The sequence below is a fragment of the Gobius niger genome (assembly GCF_951799975.1).
Source record: "Gobius niger genome assembly, chromosome: 18".
Classification (NCBI taxonomy): Eukaryota; Metazoa; Chordata; class Actinopteri; order Gobiiformes; family Gobiidae; genus Gobius; species Gobius niger.
Window position 1 is genome coordinate 531,182 of NC_136869.1, and position 16,489 is coordinate 547,670.

The 16,489-nt window shown below is 44.7% G+C and overlaps 2 protein-coding genes across 2 annotated transcripts in view; both read right to left on the reverse strand.

The window, feature by feature from the left end:
* LOC306977844 (NACHT, LRR and PYD domains-containing protein 3-like) overlaps positions 1-16,489 on the reverse strand; it is a gene marked incomplete at both ends in the record, with an annotated part of 83,974 nt that overhangs the window by 53,576 nt on the left and 13,909 nt on the right. The window lies entirely within an intron of this gene.
* On the reverse strand, positions 21-12,956 carry LOC306977775 (protein NLRC3-like; the record flags this gene model as incomplete). Its single annotated transcript, XM_079576217.1, has 4 exons — positions 12,917-12,956; positions 10,010-10,320; positions 683-2,068; positions 21-346 (listed from the first exon to the last, which is right to left on the reverse strand). Exons 2-4 carry the CDS (start codon positions 10,299-10,301, stop codon positions 21-23), a joined length of 2,004 nt encoding a protein of 667 aa, XP_079432343.1. The 5' UTR covers positions 10,302-10,320; positions 12,917-12,956.

The following is a 16,489-nucleotide window of genomic DNA, read 5'->3' on the forward strand; positions in this document are numbered from 1 at the left end:
CACAGAAGGACAGTCTGGACTCACTTTGCTTTAGTGGAGGCTTTGATGACCGGCAGCAGACCCAGGAGAGCTTTCTCTGAGGGACAGTACTTCCTGAGGTCAAAGTGCTCCAGGTCTGAGTCTGAGGACAGCAGGAGGAAGGACAGGGCGGACCACAGAGCAGGAGACATGTTTCTGTCTGAGAGACCTCCTCTTCTCATGACCCACTGTATCTCCTCCACCAGACTGCGGTCGTTCAGCTCGTTCAGACAGTGCAGCAGGTTCAGGCTCCTCTCTGCAGACACGCCCTCTTCATTCAGCCTCTGTTTGATGTGCTTTACTGTCCTCTGATTGGTCCGGTCACTTCCTGTTTCAGTCAGCAGACCCTCCAGCAGCCTCTGATTGGTCGGCAGAGACAGCCCCAGGAGGAAGCGCAGGAACAGGTCCAGGAGACCGTTTGGACTCTGTAAAGCCTGGTCCACAGCAGAGCAGTAGAAGGCCTCCCCTGGGGTTTGATCAGAGTGAATCGCAGACCATGAATCAGATCTCGTCAGACTCTGTAAGGCCTGGTCCACAGCAGAGCAGTAGAAGGTCTCCCCTGGGGTTGAGTGTATACTCTGGGAGGAGTGTGGTGATGGTTGTGTTGGTTTATTTTCTTTTCTTTTGAACATCTTGAATATTAAATATTGAATATTTAAGCAACTGCTTGTATGTTTACGCAACTGCTTGGATGACTTTCTTGAAGTTGATCCAGAGCTCTCAGAGGAGTGTGGTGGTGACGGCAGGTCCTCCTCTGGGTCAGGGCTCTTAGAGGAGTGTGGTGTAAACAGCAGGTTCTCTCCAGAGCTGTAGAAGGTCTGATGGACGTGAAGTGCAGCCAGGAACTCCTGCACACTCAGATGGATGAAGCAGTAGACCTTCTTGGGGCCTTGGCCTGGCTGCTCTGTGAACACCTGTGTAAAGACTCCGGACTGAACGATCTCCTCAGCTTTCAGCCCACACTCGCTCAGGTCACTCTGGGAGAAGATCAGCTTTCCGCTCAGCAGCTTCTCAAAGGCCAGTTTTCCCAGAGACTTCACCATCTCCCTGGTCTCTTCAGTCCAGGGATCATCTGACTCTTCTCGACCTTCATATTTCTTATTCTTGACTTTGACTTGGACCACCAGGAAGTGGACGTACATCTCAGTGAGGGTTGTTGGAAGATCTTCAGTGTTTGTGTTTATCAGATGGAGCAGAACATCAGAGATGATCCAGCAGATGACCGGGAGGTGGCACATGATGAAGAGGCTCCGTGACGTCTTGATGTGGGAGATGACTTTGTTGGCCTCGTCTGTGAACCTGTTCCTGAAGTACTGCTCCTTCTGTTCGTCGGTGAAGCCTCGCACCTCTGTCACCATGGAGACGCACTCAGCAGGGATCTGATTGGCCGCCGCGGGGCGTGTGGTTATCCAGAGGCGAGCGGAGGGAAGCAGGTTCCCCCTGATGAGGTTCACCAGCAGCTCCTCCACTGAGGCGCTCTCTGTGGGATCCATCAGGCCCCGGGTCCTTCTGAAGTTCAAAGGAGTCCAGGACTCGTCCAGACCGTCGAAGATGAAGAGCAGCTGGAGACCGTTAAAGCTGAAGAGATGTTTGGTTTCACTGAAGCAGTGGTGCAGCAGCTCCACCAGGCTGAACTTTGAGCCTCTGAGGTCATTGAGCTCTCTGAAGGTGAGGTAGAGCAGAAGCTCCACGTCCTGGTTTTCTCTGCCTTCAGCCCAGTCCAGACTGAACTTCTGAGTCAGCACCGTCTTCCCCGCTCCGGCCACGCCCTTCGTCAGCACCGCTCTGATTGGCTTTCCTCTCTGGTTAGTGCCTTTGAAAATGTCCTGACAGTGGACGGTCTTCTCCTGGCCTGACCTCCTGGAGTCTCTCTCCATCTGTCGGACCTCATGCTCCTCATTGACCCGCCCAGAGTCTCCCTCAGTGATGAAGAGCTCAGTGAAGCCGTCATTAAACTCCATCTGTTTCCTGGAGCTCACTCCCTCAGACAGAAACTGAAACCTCTCTCTCAGCTCTGATCTCAGGTTGTTTTTACTCACTTTAAGGATTTCTGTTGAACACAGACACAGTTACACATGAGACGGTTCTTTCAGGCACACACGGCAAATCCATAAACATTTGACTTTCAAAGATTGTTTTCTTGCTGTAACCCTCCGTCTCCTAATGCCATGATGTAACCCCAGCCCTCCGCCACAAGCGGCGCTCGTAAAAGTGCCTGACGGCCATCACTTCCGAGTCAGCCCCACTGCTCCCGCTGTGACCGACTCCGCACTGCTGCACGAAACAAGTCACCAAAGGAACCGTTCTTTGTAGAACCCAAGTAACACATCTCGAAAGTCGACGGTGAGTTACCAGAACCCGCTTTGCATCGTATCGCTTTGCCAAATGTCCGACAGTCGTTACCAAAAAAGTAACTTTGCTTAAAGTCGCTACTTCCGTATTCGCGGTAGCCGTTCCTCGAACACCGCTGTCTTTGAGTGTTTATATTTTTGTTGGGCCCTCACCTACAGCGGTGTCACTGCACCTACTTACGGTAGACACTCACTACTGTGTGCTATATTGGCCGTTTGCCCATACCTCTTTTTGTTTAGATTAAATATGCATGTTTTCATATGCTACCAGAATGCTAGCGGCCCATTGAAACGCATAGGGTTCCGTTAGCTCATACAATGAATGAAGCTTCTGATTGTTTTGATTATGTTGCGCAACTGTTTTGATGTTTACATTTATTTTTAATAAGCTATACTTGGCTTCAGTATTGATGAATTCACTGCATGTTACTAGTAACCGATTACTGACTGATAGTTTTATCATGAACTTATGTTTTTTTTCCTGATCTTGTTTTCAGGTCAGGTTTTTTTTTTCTTAGCGCCCTGCCTCAGGAATTCCTCTGCCAGAGCTGGCGAGCTGGAGCGAAACTGGTAGGAACTTATCATTCCTCTCCTGTGCCTCCGCTGGACACTTTTTGTTGGATTATTACTTTTTCTAAAAAAAAATTGTGAACTTTGAACTTTCCTGGACAAGGAACTCTGAACTTTGAGTTTTGGATTAAAGGATCGTAAACCAACTAAATATTGCGTTTTGGAAAAACAACGTATGAACTGAACTCTAAAACAGGAACTAAAACCAGACTATTTGACCAAAGGTCATTAGTTGTTTTTTTTTACATTTTTGTCGTTGTTGTGCACTTTACTGTGTGTTAATATATTTTTTGCTTGAATATACGTCACTTTTAATCTTATTTCTGTGCATTGTGTTCATCATTTCCCCCAAGCTCCTATAACGAACCTGTTGTTTCTGTTCAGTCATATTCCTTTCATTGCAATACAAGTCCTAACCTTATTACATAGTAATTAAGCGCTACATTGCCACTTTTTTGCTGTTGAGTTGGCCATACCCTTTTCCCATATTTGAGACGTTTAAATTTTTTTAGGGATGCACAATAATGGAAATCTGAAGTGACAACGCCTACTGGCTTAAGAAACTCACGGCACTCCATGAGCGCTTGGCAGCACAAATGAACCAGCTGCTGAGGGATGGGAATCACCCGGAATGTTTAACCAAAGGGCGCACAATCCTGATCCTGAAGGATCCCTCAAAGGGTACAGTCCCCAGAGCCGGTGCTGGCCCTTCTGGGGCCCTAAGCAAAAATCCACACGGGGGCCCTACAGTAGTGTCCCATGGCTATTCGACGAAGAGAGAATCCATTTATGGTCAAAACAGTTCCACTGTTCCAGGGCAGAAGCAGAACATACAGACCTCAATTCAGGCCCTGCCCCCTGTGTGAGGACCAATAACCACTAAACCACTGTGAGACTGGGATTTAGGACTAGTACTAGTCTATTTCCCTTTTTAAAATAGTAAATGGCAAATGGTCCCATTCTCTCACCTCTGGTCCCTGACCCACAGATTGGGAACCGCTGATTTAAAACTAACTGAAACCTGCTCCTGACGGTTGTTTCTGTCTTACCACTGAGAATTAGTCTGTGAGTCGCCCAACACGTTTTAGACTGTGCACATTCAGAGAACCAGAGTAACTGTAAGTTACTGTGCTCATGAGAACCATGTGGATTTAACTCCTCTTTTACACAAAAAGGCCACAGAGAACTGCTTTTTACTCTCGTCTACTCGCCAAACTACTGTCCTGATGCTCTAGACTCACCAGACATAATAAGAAGAGAGTTTAAATGAGAGTGAGGCCCAGAGTTGCTGCCCAGAGTCCGCGCAGAGAAAACATGAGAGCAGCGCCCGGGACACTGGTGACATGATGCAGCCGCGGAGGAGCCGCGCATGAGACGAAGCACCGGGAGACAGACGCCGAGCAGGACACGACCGGCCAAGCACTCGCGCTTTGGAAGTGACAGGGGGAAGGCGGTCGGTCTCTCCTGCTCATTCACTTGCAGGCTGCTCCGTCTTGGTTTTATATGCGGCAAAAGTAGGCGGAGAGTGTATGCGCGCTGGAAGAGCCTGTCCCCGTAACAACGCGTTGATTAATCAGTGAAACAACACCGTAGTTTGACTGAGATGCGGGGCCCTTGCGGCTGCGGGGGCCCTACGCAACTTGCGTAGTTTGCGTATAGGAAGAACTGGCTCTGACAGTTCCATCCAACTATCGGCCAATAACCTGCCTCTCCACAACGTGGAAGCTCATGTCCGGCACCATAGCGGCTAAGATAAGCAGGCACATGGATCAATACAGGAGCACAGCTCAGAAGGTAAAGATACCAGAGGTGCCAAACACCAGCTCCTGGTAGACAGAACAGTCGCACGAGACCGCAGAACCCGACACACTAACCTGAGCACTGCCTGCATTGATTAAAAGAAAGCCTACGACTCAATGCCACATACTTGAATCACTGAATGCCTGGAGCTATACAACATCAACAGGACTCTAAGAGCCTTCATTGCAAACTCGATGAGGTTGTGGAAAACCACCCTTGAAGCCAATAGCAAGCCACTTGCACAAGTCTCCATCAAATGTGGCATATTCCAAGGAGACGCCCTGTCCCCACTGCTGTTCTGCATAGGTCTGAACCCCCTCAGCCCAATAATAATAATAATAATAATAATTAAAGCCGCGCGCAGCAATAAAGGCACTCGCCCCTGGCACTCGCCCCTGGCGAACTCGCCCCTGGCGAACTCGCCCCTTGCGACCGTCTACGCTCTCTCTCGCCTCTGCCTCACACCCAGCCTGGCCTCACTTTTGCGCCGGCGAGAAAAGTGAAAGCATTATTAAAGTGTCAAAGCCATATTTGAACTGGCACCTCCTACACCAAAGACCAGCGCACTATCACTGAGCCGTAAATCCATATTAATGTGGGCCTGATGTGGGCGACTCTTCTTTAAATTACCGGTTAGAAATTTGTTCCCAGTTCACCACTGGAGGAGAGTGGTCAATTCAGGTGTCTTTAGTTTGCATATTCAGGAAGTGTTCTTTCCACGTTTTTCAAGAGGGTGGGAACATAAGTGTTGAGTCATGTTATATCCATTTGGTGGCGAGTCCACAAAAAAAAAAAAAATTCAAGGTCAGAATTGATCCAACAATCTTATAGTTGGGAAACCAACACTCTAGCTATGATGCTACACAGAGACAGTAAATGCCAGATGACCTGAAAAAATGTCTTATGAAATGCCTCGCGCTCATGTGTAAACTTGGACAGGTGTTCAGCGGCCCATGTAAAAGGTAAAAGCATTAAAAAAGTGTCAAGGCTGAGACGACCACACTATCACTGAGCTATAAATCCATACAAACAAATGAGGGCGAGGATTCTCGAAATTCATGGGCCGAAATTAGGTCCCAGCACCCGAGTGAAGGAGAGGGGTTATTTCCCCGTTTTTATTGAGGGTGGAACCATAGGCGATGATTCATGTTCTGCCCAGAAAGTGCAGAGTCCAAAAGAAAAAAAAAGAAAAAAGAAAATGTGTCAAGGTTGGGATTGATCCAGCAACCTTATGGATGGGAACCCTGCACTCTACCAATAAAGCTACACAAGCTGAGAGAATAACACAGATTCATATTAATCTTCATATTAATCTTATGAAAGACCGCATTTGTGTATTTGCAGAAAACGGATTTACAGTTTGGGCAAAAATATATTGAATCATTTTGTAATTAGGGTAATAATAATGGAAACGATTTTTCGGCCATGATTTCTCTTCCACAAAGACATTACTCAGAGAGCCGTGGTTTTGATATGTTGTTCCCCATCACAGACAAGGTCTGTATGATTTTTTCCACACCTCCATACCATCCCGTTTTTTTTATACAAATTTTTAAAGTCAAAACTTTGAGGGGGGCGCCAGTGAGTCATTTTTGGTGATAGCGGCTGCGTGTGCACAGCATTAGGTCCAGGTGGGGAATGTGCACGCGCGCCGGATTGGGTCCGTTCCAATCCGGCCAAGTCTGTGAAAGATATGAGGCTTTGAAATTTGCTGAAAATGGCCTCTCAGTTGCGGCCTTGTCATGACCACGCCTGATAATGGAAAAAATGTAATTGATGATTTTGAAAGCCACATGGGTTTGGGACATGTTGGCCAAAATTGGAGGCGTTCCATTGAAAACTCGGGGATCAGGGGCCAGAAGTTCAAGAGGTATGATTTTGAAGGTTTGAGGTTCGGGCCAAGATGGCCGACTTCCTGTAGCATTTAGGGCGGGGTCGTAATATCATTTTTGACATGTCCTGACGTGGTCTATGTCCCTGGCCAATGTCACTTTTGTACCATGATTTTTTTTGCGACCGCTCCTCCATTGGGTCAATGTAAACTGCCTGTTTGAGGGGGCGCCACTGAGCCATCTTTTATTATTTTCTCCCGCGAACCCCACCCAAAATTAGAGCTTGCGGAGCACTACGTTTTGATCCCTGTTACTTGCATATCAGTTCACGTTTGCTACGTGAATTCTTGCGTTTTCGTCCCCCGTTAACGGTTTTAATTAGTCCCTCGCGGGACACTGTGTGTCCGTTGCTCGGGCCTAATAATACATTTATATTTAAAAGCGCCTTTCAGAACACCCAAGGACACTGTACAATGGACACATTAAAAACAAGAGCAACAAAATAAAACAGAGTACAAACGATTGAGAAGGTGAGCGCGTAGCTAGGTGGTGTAGGACTATCTAAACAGGTGAGTTTTGAGTTTGGATTTGAAGAGTGGCAGGGAGTCTATGGTACAGAGGTCGGAGGGGAGAGAGTTCAAGAGCTGGGGAGCAGAGCGGCTGAATGCTCTGTGCCCCATGGTGACGAGTTTGGCCGGTGGGACGGAGAGTTTGAGTGTGGAGGAGGAGCGGAGAGTGCGGGCAGGAGTTGTGATGTGGAGGAGGTCAGAAATACGGAGGGGCCAGGTTATGAAGTGCTTTGAATGTGATGAGGAGTATTTTGAAGTTGATTCTTTGTTTCATGGGAAGCCAGTGGAGTTGTTGTAGGACAGGGGTGATGTGATGAGAGGTAGGGATCCGTGTGATGATTCGGGCTGTAGAGTTTTGGAGGAGCTGCCGTTTCTGGAGGGAAATAATCAACAAGACTGGCTCTGGCTATGGATCCCGACTCAGGAACGGGGCCACCATCAGTCACCTCCTCTACATGGATGACATCAAGCTGTAGCTAAGAATGAGCGAGACATCGACTCACTGATCCAGACCACCCGGATATACAGTGCAGACATTGGGATGTCATTCGGACTAGAGAAGTGTGGTCGGATGGTGACTCAGAGAGGGAAGGTCGTCCACACAGAAGGGGTCTCACTCCCAGAAGGAACAATAGCAGACATTGAGGACAGTTACAAGTTACAAGTACCTCGGAATCCCACAAGCAAATGGCAACCTCGAAGAGGTGACAAGGAAAGCGGCTACGGCCAAATACCTCCAACGAGTAAGGCAGGTCCTAAGAAGCAGCTCAATGGCAAGAACAAGTCCCTACGCCCTGCCAGTAATCAGATCCCCTGCAGGAATAATAAGCTGCCAAAGGATGAGATACAGACCACAGATGTTAAGACGTGAAAGCTCCTAACCATGCACGGAGGGTTCACCCCAAATCCAGCACCCTGAGACTGTACGCTCGCCGTAAGGAAGGAGGCCGAGGACTAGTGAGTGTGAGAGCCACTATCCAGGATGAAACATCCAAGATCCATAAGTACATCAAGGACAAGGCTCCGACAGATGACGCTCAGTGAATGTCTCAGACAATGGGGAACAGAAGATGAGGTGCTGGAGGTCCCGTCATGGGAGGACAAGCCCCTACATGGCATGTACCACCCAAACATAACTGAAGTGGCCCCTACAGGCATGTACCACCCAAACATAACTGAGGTGGCCCCTACACGGCATGTACCACCCAAACATAACTGAAGTGGCTGATATTCAGAAATCCTACCAATGGCTGGACAGAGCAGGACTAAAGGACAGCACAGAGGCTCATCATGGCTGCACAGGAGCCTTGAGCACCAGAGCAATGAAGGCCCAGATCTGCTACACCAGACAAGAGCCCAGGTGTAGACTGTGCAAAGAGGCCAATTCACTACTTGCACATGACCCATAATGCATTGCGCCGTTGGGTAGCTACAACCTGGAGGCCTTTGAGTGCGAGTGAAGCTACAGCCAAACAATGTTGAAAAACAAGGTTTGCTGCGCTCGTAATTGCTCCAACAATCAAACTGTAATCCGGAACTACAAAGTACTGCACACGAGGTTAACAAGAACTTTTTTCCCGAAGGTAAGCTAACCCTAAGCTTTGGTTTAGTGGAATTGTATGTATTTTTAAGGTATTTGGAAAATTAATATTAGTTTCTTCGATGACAGTTCGCAACGCCATATTGTTTACAGCAGCGAACCCCACAAGGCGCAATACATGATGGTATTTGTTCGTTTCTAAGTAGCCAATGAGACAATCCAGCTTTACATAACTGCAGGGTGTAAGATGCTGCAGGGAAAGCTTACATGGAGCGCCATAACCAAGTGGCTGGTATAGTGTACAGGAACATCTGTGCAGAGTATGGGCTGGAAACCCCAAGGTCAAAGTGGGAAACACCTCCAAAGGTGGTGGAGAATGACCGAGCCAAGATCCTGTGGGACGTCCAGATCCAGACGGACAGAATGGTAATGAACCAACCGGACATTGTGGTGGTGGACAAAGAGCAGAGGAAAGCCATTGTGGTCGACATAGCAAAACCAAGACTTCAACATCAGGAAAAAGGAACACAAGACACTAGGAGAAATACCAGGGGCTCAGAGAAGAGCTGGAGAAAACCTGGAGGGTGAAGGCATCAGTGGTGCCCGTGGTCGTTGGGGCACTCAAGCTCAATGTAACAGTTCACAGTTCTGCCCAAAATGTATGAACTCTACCAAGAAATGTATAAATATAGATCAAATAATGAGATTTTGTTTTGAGTTTCCACCTTTTTCCAAAATCACAGGGTTTTTACTGTTTGATCATCTGAGCAGGTCTGTGAATGAATTTACTGATGAATTCTTAGATACAAAACTGGAATATAGACAGATTATTTTACGGAGTCTAGAGGCGTGTCTGCCGTTCTTTACGGTGCCGCTGACATGAGAGAGAATTGACCAACACTGTGCCTCCTCCTGATCATCTACAGTTCCTTCTGATCCCTTACAGCTGACCGTTTATCAGAGGTGTGTGTTGATCGTCACAGACGGCTGGGCTGAATTCGGAAGTTCGGGCTGTTCCTGGAGACTAGCATGAAAATTATCTGCCGTTCTGCGCCTTTTCCAACTCTCTCACAAGAGGAGATATAATGAAAACCGGGTGGGTCCAGAGACAGATCCCTGGGGGACTCCACAGAGAAGCGGGAGAACAGGAGGTGGAGTCCTCCAGCTGATGGAGAATGACCTCTCTGCCAGAAAGGTAAACTGGGTAAGATATTTATTATTTGCTGAAGTTACAGATATATATTTTTAATCAAAGTCTCAACGTGTTTCAAACAGAGCTGTTGTTGATGATCTCCCAGACAGACTAGGAGGGTCATAGGTCATTCTTACCTTTGGGGTCATAAGGGCATTCACACAGCTCGTCCGCTGTTGAGTTTTTGTCCATTGTCCTCAAGACTTTCTTCACGACCTCGATGGCGAAGATGCCGTAAGCGTCCAACATGACCTCCACGATCTCAGCCTGGGATTTTTTCTCTAAATTTTCTCTCCTGATGACCTCAAACTTTCCTAACAGAGTCCTGTCTCTCAGGTGTAGCTTAAAGTCTGTAATATCTCTATCGCTGAAGTCATACAGAGCATTCTTGAGGGCCGTAACCACAGAAGGAGGGTCTGATGTGGCCATGGCTCCAGCTTCAGTTCACCTACAGAAGAAAATATGTTCATAAAAAAGGACCTCTGATGAGGAACGAAAGTAACAAGCATATTTTGAGAAGGTTCATGTGATCAAAGAGATAACGTTTTTTTAGTTTAAAAATATGCATTATTCAATTCGCAATTGTTCAGAATCTGTGCTATATAATGTAAATTCATCGGCTCCATAGAGACTGACTAAGGAGGAATCGGTGCTGAAGATCATCAGCTCAGGAAATGATAACTTTAATCCGCTGCTGTTAAACGTATCCTGACATGTTTTCAAATTGTGATATCTGTATCTGTATAGCAATATTTTTACTAAATATATTTGGCAAACTTTAGTTTTTTGGTTTCTTTTTGAAAGACACTAGGTAGAAACAAAAATGTTTAAATACCTTACGCGTTTCGACGGACAAGGAACCACTTCCGTCTTCGTCAGAGGCGTCTCCCGACGTGCATGATGCGTCTCTTATTGGGATGTTGTTATTCCCAGGCGTGGTCACACTGACATAAGCAATAAACCTGTCAGTGTGGCCACGCCTTCCGCCGAGTGCTGGTTAGTGGAGAAGTGCGTCCCATGTGTGCGCCAGGGTAAAGGCGCCCTCATCTCTGTTGATGGATCTAATTCCTTCTGATCTCTATGGCCTCCCGGATCCAGCGCTTGTATTTGTGCTCTTCCGTGCCCACGATCCTCGCCCCCTCCCAGTCCATGATATGATTTTCCCTTTTGCAGTGGTCTGATATTGCGGATTTGAGGTTTTCTTGTGTGGCCTTTTGTTTTATTGCTCTGGTTAAACGTCCTCCTGTCTCCTTTTCGCACTCCTTTTGAAGATCCATCAATAGAGATGAGGGCGCCTTTACCCTGGCGCACACATGGGACGCACTTCTCCACTAACCAGCACTCGGCGGAAGGCGTGGCCACACTGACAGGTTTATTGCTTATGTCAGTGTGGCCACGCCTGGGAATAACAACGTCCCAATAAGAGACGCATCATGCACGTCGGGAGACGCCTCTGACGAAGACGGAAGTGGTTCCTTGTCCGTCGAAACGCGTAAGGTTTTTAAACATTTTTGTTTCTACCTAGTGTCTTTCAAAAAGAAACCAAAAATAAAGTTTATTACTCAAGAAGACATAATGAATGTAATAAAAGAATATTTGGCAAAGCTAAGATTCCAACTGCAGCAAACCTGGACCAATGAATAAACACATGGTAATCTGTTATGAATAATGTAATGATATGTACTGGAATAGTATAAAACTAAGGACACTTAGTATAAACGGGATAATGCACAATGAGGTGTCCGTTATCAGAATAACTGGACGACGCAGAGTCCAGTTATTCTGATAACGGACACCTCGTTGTGCATTATCCCGTTTATACCATGGTCCTGCAAACTGACACTGTTCATTGGGGCCTGTTTGCTCATTCTTTTAAGTCCTGGGCAGGAGTTATTTCACTTTTTAATCTGTTTTACCTGAAGCTAGTTCCAGCTAAATTGTTTATCGTTACTATGGAAACAGCTGCAGTGGAGTGATATAGAACGTGATTTCAACTGTTTCCGGACTGTGCATCCCATACTTATACCATGGTCTGGGTGAATACTTGATTTTGTGGTGATTAAATATTAACTAGACTTTAAATCTAAATCTGTTAGATTTAAAAACGTTTTATTGTAGCCTGAAGAGACCGAGAGACTGGTTTTCCCGCTAACATCAGTGCTGTTGTTGCCGTTCTGTGTAGCTCGGTCTTACTCTCACAATGCTTAAAAAACCGGCATTGTCAAATATAGAACTGATCTCTGCACGCACTCCAAAGAAACAGAGCAGGTGTAGTTTCTGCTGCATGTGAATCTGAGCCACAAAAAGCACAAACTGAACTGAATCCGATTCAGCCTTTAGCTCAGAGACACTTTTATATCAGGCTCCTTCTGATCTAAAGTCAGGATTTCTACAGGCGGCAGTGAGTCAAATGTAATGCTTTTTAACCAAGCACATTTTCTCCAGTTCGACTTTAACCGAATCTGAAGCATCAAATATAGAGGATGAAAACATGGATGAAAATAGAACAAAATAACGACAAAAAAACGCAACAAAAGTGCCGGAAAAGCATAAGAACACAATAAACAAGTGACAAAAACGTGAAAAAACTCAGATAAAATGGTTATGCAAGTATTACTGTCTCTTCCACTCTACCAGATTATTATTGAAGTAAATAGGGGGTGGGCGTTAATCAGCTTGTCTTCTTCCCACTCCTTAGAATGATGTTTTTTTTGTTGTAATTAATATTATTGTATTTCTCGCTTTTGTGTTTGTTTTGTGTAGCTCGAAATAAAAATATTCATTCATTCATTCATTCTTCTAGAGTTTATAAAGTCTACTGGTCAATAAAGAGTTAAAATATGACGCATGTTTGTATCTTTGTGTCAAGCAGAAGTAGATCTATGAGTTTGAGTTTTGAAAGTATAAAAAATATGAAAGTATAGAAATGTTATGGATGTTAAAGTAGAGGCCACGTTTTGAGCCTTAGGGTGTTGTTTAAAGAAAGTGTGATTTTTTTAAAGGTTCGCTGAGGGTTAAGAGAGAAAAAGAGAAAATCCACTCACCAAACTTAGTCCTTCGTCTCAAAATGGAGTTAGTTTCACTGGGCTTTTACGGGAAATGTCCATGTTCAAGAAGAAAACTTGGGATCCAGATAAAAAATATAAACCAGATGTTTAAATACGTCGATCCTGATCTCTGTAAAACTGTAGAACTTTGCTGGATTTAGTCAAAATGAATCTGGTCTGTTATTTCTCAATCCATTCCCAGAGTCAGACAGGAAGTGAGAGTTTAACTGAAACAAGGAAGTGACTGCACAACCTTTCATGAATAAAGGTCAACATCTATTTCTTTGTAAAGAAGATAAATTCAACAACAGTGATGATACAGAGTTAAAGGGACTAGATACAAGTTGGTCATTTTATACTCACTACTGCCACCTCAGGTCATACGTGCAACCAGTGATGTCCCTGAACGCGTTCATTGAACGAAAGTTCATAAATGCGTTCATATTTTGGGTGAACGTGAACTGAACGCACTGGATTATAGCCAGATGAACGAAACCATGAACGCGTTCATTCTGGTGTCTGTGAACGGCATTCCCGTTCTATTTACGTTCGTTCAATTTGGTGCCAGATTTCTTATGTCAGTGAATATAAAACCCCACAGCGCCGTCAGAGTTTACCAGCGGCTCTAAACTCTGGCGGGTCCACGGTGTAGCTCGACTGTGTCCAGGTCTGTGGCGGTGAACTCTTCTGTTTATGGCTCTGGCACCGGTAACCAGCGGGTCCGCACGGTGCCGCAGCAGCCACAGTGTGAGGTCACGAAGCGAGTTTCCCTTGTGTAACGTCTGTGGCTCCAAACTCCTCTGCTCCGCGTGCGCTCATTTACATAAAGACACAATGTGGAGTTTTTTAACTACAAATTAGCTCCTTAAACAATCTTAGTCACATTATTAATTTACCAAATTAACACAAAATGCAATTGAATATTTGTAGCTTCATTTTCCACTAAGAATTTACCAATTAAACTAAAAAATAATAATAACTAGAAATGCAATGGCTGCGCCATTGCGATTGACTGCGGAAATGCGGGAAGCAAATGCAGAAATTGCATAAACTCTTCAAATTGCATAATCTATTTTGCATAAACTGGTAAAATCCCATAAAGTGGTTACTTTGCATAAATTATTAATGTTGCATAAACTTTTAAATTCCATAAACTGGTCAAACTGTTGAAATGGCCTCAGTGCTTGATTGGCAGAAGCACAAACGGCTGAAAGGCCTGGAGTCTCCTGATTGGCTGGATTCCCCCATACACACCAATGCAAACATTTCAAACTCTCGTATAAAAAAACTGGAAAACTGCAGAAGGACAATTTTTTCTCAAAACCCACAAGTTTCAAAAGCTGAACATGCACAAAGTGCAGAAATTGCAGAAAAAAGTGCAGAAAAGCATGGATTTTCAGCAGCCCCATTAAAAGTCAATGGGAAAAATTTCCGACATTTCGGCCGATTGCGGAAAAAACGTAAGTTGCAGAAGTCCCAAAAGTAATAGCACCTTCTCCTCAACATGCGGAACGTTTTGATGCATAACTTGCATAAATTGCACAAAGCATGAAGGTGCTGAAAGCTGGAGAAAATCGGGAAAAAGATGGAAGAGGAATAATAATAAAGAACATGAAAACCAATTGACTGTGGAAGAATTCCGCAGTCAATCAATGAAATATGATTAGCAAAGATTTCCAAAATCCACTCTGAAACAGTGACAGGCTGACATGAAAGAGCTTTAACACTAAGTGAGGAGGCCATAATATTTTTGACTCATGGCTGAAGTCAACTTTCTCCAGCTCTCCCAAGGTTTGCAAAAATGCATCTCAAAATACTTCAGATTGTTGCTTTAAGATATGGAATATGAAAATATTTCCCTGAGACGAGAAATATACTTCTCACCTTTTTCACCCCGATCCGTTTTCATGCCTCAAAAACAGCTCGCTGCAAAAACAAAGAACTATGATACTAGTTCATTATTGGAACTATGAACGAACTGTTTACTATAAACAATTATGAACTATGAACGAACTAGTTCATTTTGAAATTTGTGAACTGAACTTTGAACTAGTTCATGTAGAAAATGAACTTTCCCAACACTGCGTGTAGTTGCAGTTTCTATATTAAGCTCGTGCATGACTTTCTTAGTGACAGTGCAGGATTTCAGAAGCAGTTGTGGTGAACAGGTCTGAGCTCATTCTACACATGAGGACATGGAGGAACATGTAGAGGGAGGGAAATACTTAACATGTTTAAACCCTGTACAGTCCCTTTAAACTACAAGAGTAGCCCAGTCTAAAAATGCCACTTCAAAGTTTTTATCCAAAGTTCATTTGGATAAAAATAGTAATAAATATTCAATGTGATTAAAATGCACACAAAACAACCTAAAATAAAACATTTCTTGAAATGTACAAATAGTTAGAAACCAAATAACACTAATGTTCATAAAAGTTCATTTGAATACGAAATGCTGTTTTTTATGATTTTATTGGACGATGTGCCTCCAATCGGAGATAGAGGAGTCTGTAGATACTCTCTGTCACTGATACCAGTGAACATGGGCCTTATATTTGTAATAAAACCAAATGAAGGTGTTTCGTTCCATCTACAGAAAAGGTTCATACTGTGTCTCAGTAGAAACTAGTAAAGCAGGTAAACTAACCCGTCTGCTTTACAAACATAACAATGGTTTAATAGTTGCACCGAGTGAGAGCGTTTTAAGACTTCATCACATGTGAATAAAGTCAGTCTTTTATTGCGTGATGAGTTTTAAAGTGTAGAGGTTATGCAGATGAAGTCACAGCAGGTGTAACAGTCGAGCTAAACACAGACCAGTCACCGGATTCTTTACAGATTTATGAGACTGTTAAATATGAAGCTTCAGAACCACATTTAAGGAAGGTTTCAGACAATGACATTCTTTTTCAGTTGCTTTCAGATAACAGTGCATTGATGGACCTGGCAGAATGAAATGGATGTACGGAGGAAGTTCACGGTGAATGAAGGAGCTGAAACACAAATGACACGACGCCATCACGTAACCCTGGTTAGCATTGGGCTTTAACCCCCGTTTTCCTCCATGTCTCTGAATGAATTTAAGTTATATTTATGTCGAGTCTTTATTTTATGTATGTACACCTGGTGTCTAAGTGCTGTGGCTGTTTAGGGTCATCTGAACTTTTTACACTATGTTAAAGACAATGAATGGACACTGCCGCTGGTGCGCAGTCCGCTGGTGCGCACCGGTAGTTACACCTGTCATAATGACATTTGTGTTTCTTATTTAGTACTGTGATGTATCGTACATAAAATATGGTTGAGTGTATTTAGTATTGCTAATGCGCGCTGTAGTATTTGTTTATTGAGGTAAAATAGATAAAGATTATTTTAATGTGCGCACAACGATCGAACTCAGGGTCCTGTGTTTTACGCAGGCCAGGTCCCTAAGTCTTGGATGGCGAGCTGTAAATAGGCCTCGAGCCCGAGCCCAACGATCTCCACCTCTCAACGTCTGATCTCCACCTGCTCTGGTCGGCTTACAGTCAGAACCCCTTGCCTCTGCCTCACTACTCTGCGGCCTTTGCA